This window comes from Phalaenopsis equestris, unplaced genomic scaffold, assembly GCF_001263595.1.
Source record: "Phalaenopsis equestris unplaced genomic scaffold, ASM126359v1 Scaffold000610, whole genome shotgun sequence".
NCBI lineage: Eukaryota > Viridiplantae > Streptophyta > Magnoliopsida > Asparagales > Orchidaceae > Phalaenopsis > Phalaenopsis equestris.
Genome location: NW_018165050.1, coordinates 81,820 through 88,437, shown reverse-complemented (window position 1 = coordinate 88,437; position 6,618 = coordinate 81,820). Strand labels below are relative to the sequence as shown.

The 6,618-nt window shown below is 35.1% G+C and overlaps 1 protein-coding gene across 1 annotated transcript; it reads left to right on the top strand.

The window, feature by feature from the left end:
* The first annotated feature begins 634 nt into the window (after positions 1 to 634).
* On the top strand, positions 635 to 6,389 carry LOC110029937. The gene is made up of 2 exons (XM_020732434.1): positions 635 to 1,988; positions 6,315 to 6,389. The coding sequence occupies exon 1, from the start codon at positions 837 to 839 to the stop codon at positions 1,938 to 1,940; it is 1,104 nt and encodes a 367-aa protein (XP_020588093.1). The 5' UTR covers positions 635 to 836; the 3' UTR covers positions 1,941 to 1,988; positions 6,315 to 6,389.
* The last annotated feature ends 229 nt before the right edge of the window (positions 6,390 to 6,618 follow it).

Sequence of the window (6,618 nt, the reverse complement as noted above, 5' to 3'; positions counted from 1 at the left end):
TTGCTGAAAAAAAAACAGTTGTTCAAAAAGCTGTGGTGATTATTGCAATTTTTTTTAAGTCAGACCCAACTTCTTAGTTGTCATTGCAGGTAGCTAGGTTTGATAGGAAAACATAGCTTTTAGTTGCAGTTTTTTTGAGAGTGTAGCCAAAAATATCATCTTATCAAATAAGAAAAACTACAGTGTGATACCACATCGCCACCCCAAACGCACTCTAATTATTGGCATCAAAAAAATTTTGTTAACTAAAAATAAATAAATATACTATATAAAATGTTAATATTAGAAAAAAAAGATTTACATATATTCCACTCAATTCTTTTGCATTTACAAATCTAATACCTAAATTTTAATTTTTAGGTATAAATGCCATTTGGTCTATCCATGAAATGGTATTTTACTTTTTATACCTTAAAATGATTGTATTTTCTTATGCAATATGGAACATTTTGGTGGGATAAATGTAAAGTTTAGGCGTAAGACATGTAAAATGTCCCTTGAAGAAAATGAGTGGAAAGAATACATTTTATTGGGGAAGAATTCGATTCAAGTTCACAAAATATTCTAAAAAGCCCCAACGGTCCCGAAATGCCGAATTCCCCCAATTTTACACTTGGATCCGTAGAGGCAAACCCCTATTTTTTGTCCATTTCAGATTGTTTCGATTATTCTTATTTTATATTGTTTTGATTGTTGATTGCTGCTTCTTCGCAATTCTAGGGTTCATGTACAATTTTCAATCCTTTTTATCGCTCAAACACGGATAATTCTATGCTTAATTAGATTTTTTAGGGTTCTTTGTCCATATCGTTAACGATCCCTAAAGTCTCCCAAGCATGGACAACTCAACGATAACCGGCCGTCTGCTTCACGGGACTTCTTCTATAACGCTCGATCTCGATCCCTCAATCAACATATGCCATCACGGCGGATCTAGCCAAGTTCAGGCTCGGCCAGCTGTTCCCAATTGCCATGTACTACCAAGCCACGGCACCTCTCCCTCTCCCAGCGATGAAGAAGACGATTCCTTCGCTTTTGGCGAGAGCGCTAAGCAGGAATCCCAATGGCATCGGATGAAATGGACTGATGAGATGGTTCGTCTCCTTGTCACCGTGGTTGCTTTCATCAACGATGAAGGCACGCCTGACCCAGTCGAAGCTGCTGCGCGGCGGCGATCCATTCTTCAGAAGAAAGGCAAATGGAAAGCTGTCTCCAAGTTAATGAAGGAAAAGGGTTGCTTTGTTTCTCCTCAGCAATGTGAGGACAAGTTCAATGACCTCAATAAAAGGTACAAGAGATTGAATGAGATCCTTGGCCGTGGAACTACTTGCATGGTTGTGGAAAACCCGGCTTTGTTGGAGTCGATGACATATGTTTCTGCCAAGATGAAGGAGGATGTGAAGAAGATATTGAGTTCGAAGCATCTGTTTTACAGGGAGATGTGTGCTTATCACAATGGGCAGACGATACCGGATTCACATATTTTTGGACTGAAGAGTGAAATTCTAGCATGTTCTGGCATTTTGCCTGAAGTTGGTCAGGATAGTGAGGATGGGGACGATGATGACGAGAAGAGTGAAGAGTATGGGCAATTGGATATTGAGGAGTTCCTTGCTGAAATTGATTTGGTGTTTCAGGACAACAATAGAACAGCTTCGGAGAAGTTGGATTGGTTCCAAAGACGGGCATTGCAAATTAAACAGGAGAGATTGGTGATTTTGTCTGATGCTTTAGAATTGAAGAAGAGGAACTTTAAGTGGCAGAGGTTTCGGAGCAAGAAGGATAGGGAAATGGAGAAGATGAGGCTGGAGAATGAAAGGTTGATGAAAGAGAATGAAAGAATGATTCTGGAGTTGAGGCAAAAGGAACTGGAGTTTACTTCTTGGAGGTCGAGGGAGGCAAGTGATCCTGCAGCTTATAGAATGGATATGGAGCATTGAAGCGATCATTTTGGAAGGAATCATAAAGTCTTATAAAGTTTTACTATGGTTAGTTGCAGTTTCAATAGCTTACGTGAGCATAAATGATTGTGATTTGAATGATAAATTGATGCTTTCCTTCATTGTCTTAGAAGTTTAATCTGTATATCTTAGAATGAAACGTAGGTTATACTTTTCTCATAACCATGTAAAGTATAAGGTTGCAATTTTGTTGGAAACTGGTTGAAGCTACTTTTCTAGTTTGGCTCGAGCATTTGAAGTTGTTTTGCTGTAATCTTCTATATGCATTGCTGCCTCATTTCTTGGAGTGCCCATCTATCCATTCTTTTCTCTCTTCTACCTCAGTTCTTTGGCATTTGAGAATTTATTGTTGTTAGATCTAAAAGCTCACTGGCTCAAGTTGATTTGAGATATGAATTTTCAGGAGGTTGATTAAACAACGGAGAAACTCTATTTGTAAATTTTGCCTTCACATTGGAGATTGGACTTTATATTTTTTGTTTGAGGCTTCTCATGGGTTTAAGCTCCTATTTTTAATCACCCCTCCCAATTTTGGGAGTGTACTGTCTGTTAAGAATGTCATGAAACTCATACTGATATTATGTTGTGGATAACTTCCCGTGTTATTAATGGTTTTTAAAATTTATCACTGTTTTTGCACATTGAGGAGATAGGTTAATGGTCGGTAAACCCTATCTAGATTATAAATTTCCATAGTCAAAGGAGTTTGTGGGATGGTTGCAAACATCAAAGCTCCATGGTTCCGTAGCCCAAAGTCTTCAATGGGCTCTGAGCATAATAGTTAGACACATTTTTATTTCTTAGGTTTTTAATTAGGGGATCTTTGTTACCAATTGCAAGTTTTCTTGTACAAGATGGTCTGATAGGTCAAGGTGAAATGCTCTACAAAGCTGCCAATTTTGTGACATAACTTTGCAATAGAAGATATTCTGCCTTATCAGATGGACTAAATAACTTAAAGACTTAGAATGTAAGTAATTGGAAAATCATGGCCTCTATATAGTGTGGAGTGGCAATGATTGCTTTGGGTTTGACTTGGGCTGTTGTCCCAAAGTTGGGGTCAACATACTCAAGAGTGCTATAGTCTAGGAAGCTTCCTCCACATGAAAGGATTTTTTGGAAGATCCACTTGTTGTTAGGATGATCCATAATGGTCTTCTTGGTCTATATAAAGTAAAACTGGCTAGGATGAAAGGATACTTGGGTAACATAGTTTGACATTTTGGTATTTGTTAAGACATACGTCCAACAACATTTTAATGTCAGATATCATCACATCATGAATCGAATCAGTCCACAAAACCCAAGTAATGAGACTTATATTGAGGTTTGATTTGAAAGTTTTGGAAGAAGGTAAAAAATATTGAATTTACCTTATAACTTGTTGTGAATTGAAAGAAGGTGAGAGAGAGAAGGTAAACAAAAAAAAAAGAAAGAAAGTCAAAAGATAAGAAACAATGTCATAATTTTAAGAAGTTCAAAAAAAAATTGCTCATCTCTTAGCATTCCCAACTCCATTTCAGGGGAAAAAATTTCAATTTTCTTGCTCAATAATTATTTAAAAAGTAAAAAATTGGAAAATTACAAAATGGATAAAAAAGCTATTTGGATTGCTCTATTTAGATTCTTTGCCTCCAAGAGATGAGTTGATACAGCCCACCATTTAACAACAATCCAACAAGACATAAGAACTCATTCTCTCAGATTTGGTTGAGTTGATTATATCTTCTAGAACCAAGACATCTAGAGCCGATCATGGTTGATCAAAAGAAATTTATTTCATAGGTTCTCTTAAAGATGAATTTGCAAAAACAAAATTATAATCATGTTTAAACTAGTGTAAGCGTTTTTGTGTTTGGTGCTTGCTAACTATTCAGTAGCTGCAGGAAAACAAAACCTGTTAGATTCTAAATTTAGTGTCTTATCCAGAGCTGAGGTAGTAAGATTATTCCTAAGCGGAAATCTCCAAACCTACTAAACACAAACTTTGCCTCCGTATGCTTACTGGTTTGGTATTATTTTAGTCATCTGAAAGTATGAAAATCAAGAAGCAACATGGAATCCCAAATAATGATTTTCAAATTATCTCTAAACTATTTTGAGTCTAGCAAAGGCTCGTGTAGAAATAGATGTTTTTAAAAGTGCCAACTATATGCCTTGTTTGGAGATATGTGATTTCCTCATAGTAGTTTCATTACCTCCTCCTACACAAACCAACAAACAATACAGATTTTTGTGGTTTTCTCACCATGCTAGTATTGAGAACGCAGACAAAACGAAGTTTTGCCAAATAGAAAAAATTTTGCCAAATAGAAAAAATCGCGGCGTAGCACTGTCCCACCAACCCAAAACGTTTGTTTGGAGCAACTGCAGCTTCTTAAAAACATAGTTGTAAAGCTGTGGCGGAAAAAACAACTTAGAAATTTGCGGTGAGAATTATTTATATATATATATATATATTTATATATTGAAAAAATTAGATAGTAGTTTTTACAATCACCACACTTTTAAAGGGCAGGTTGAAAAAACTGTTTCTCATCACAAAAATTTTTAGAAAGCAGGAAGAAAACAATTCCCCAAATAGAACTGTGATGGCGTTCTGAAACGCAAAGTCGACAAAAAGTTGTTCCAAACAGACCCTAAGTGTATAATGACACTATTGACCTTTTCAAAGATAAACTGTCTATGAATCTCAATGTGTTTGGTTCAGTCATGATGCACAGGGTTCTTTGCAATGCTAATGACAACTTGACTGTCAGAAATCATTTGACATTCTCCTCTTTTTATTCTCAAGAACATTAAAACAAAAAATTTACCATAACATAGCCTAAAATGACAAGGAAATTTGGGCCACTTTGATTGACACCAAAAATGAAAAAAAAGCATTTAATGACTAATATAGCAATGTGAGGCCATTGTTGCTTGCAATTATTCATTTTGGCATTAATCCCACTTAAATTAGATGTTATGGCACACCCTTTTGGAGATAGCTTAATAATTTCTCTTTTTAGTATTAATGATTACAAGTTTAAGGTTTAATGGTCATGGCACACCTCTATAACTAACCATTGCCTCTACTAATTAGTGTGGAGCGGGTGATTGTTGCTCCTAACAAATATGGTTTTAGTGCATTGAACGCTAAAGAAATGACATGTGCCAAAGGATTATTTCCTTGTCAGAGAGTCCATATTCTGTAGAGCTAAGCAAACTCACTCTTGAGCTTCATATGAGTGGGAATCTACCATGTTCACCTCCCACAAAGAAGCCCAAGTGGTAGCTAATCTATTCAACTAAACTCTGCGTTTATATTCCTCATCTATTATAGTTAGGGGTGAGAGTTTAGCTATTGAAGATTACTTGAAGACTAGATTTATCTCAAATCAAAGTGATTCAACTGATACTTGAGCAAAAAAATACACTTTTTTTTTATAAATTTTTGAGAAAAAAATAGATTGGGTCGACCTAGCTTGTGATTGTCTCAAATTTTACCATATTTTATGTGTGTGTATGTATTATATTTGGTGGATATAAATAAAAATAATGCATGGTTTAATGGTTTCTTATGATAGAAGCTATTTCAGTTTGTTCGATGGCAGCATTTGATTTCAATTCTCTTCCTCTTTTTGTTTTCTTTAGATGTTGATGAATTGATGATAAAGGTTTGGATTAATTTCTATAATTTTTCTTAGCCATTAATAAATGAATAAATGGTGCAGATTCATGTTATCATGACCCTAGGGCTATAAAACCACTCATCAACTTAATTCTCCTCACTTCCTTTCACTTCGAGATGACTCTTTGACATCTCCCTTGTCTCTTTAGTGTGCCTCTTCCCAAACAAGGTGTAGCACCCACTTGTGTAGTGACCCACCCGACTTCTTCTTGATAGAACAATGGATTTTTAATTCTTTCTAAAGTTTTTTGTGGATGCAATTTTTTGTATATGCATGATTGATCATTGCCTTTTGTATGCATATTTGATGGTATTTCAAGCAAATTGCTCACTAGATGGACTTACATACAATCAAACATTTTATGTATGATCGGGTTCATTAAAGGTATATAATTCAATGAATTGTGATATGCTATGATTGAGGTTACGATTGATGTCAGCCTATGCGAATGAGTTTTATGGAGTCATTTTATGTTTGATTGCGAGAGATTTGTGCTAGTATATTGTGCATTAGGGAAATATTTTATGCATTATTTTTTAGGATTTTTTAAGTCATGTATTGAAATGTTCATCATTGTCTTATTGGACATTTTTTTTTGGTGATAGTTTTCCCTCTTTTACTCCCAAAATGCTCTTATCCAATTTTAAGGAGCTTTCTTATGATTCCATGACTTTTATAGATGCTTAGAGATAGAGAATGAGAGGGTGAGAGAACGGAAGAGATTGGAGGTCATAGGGGTCAATAGAAGTTTGTCCAGTTGGAAACAAAATATTCTTTGTGAGGTATGTTATCGTTTTAATATCCCAAAACTTGATGATTTTGATTCTCATATATTTCCTCATATTTTCTTTGTATGAACTTCTGTGAAACAAAGATTTGACGACTTACTGAAAAAATTTACCATAAAATTTTGGCATATTCCAAATTCTTATGTTTCAATGCAATTTTATAATTTTCCATCATTTTAAATCAGTATTCATGAA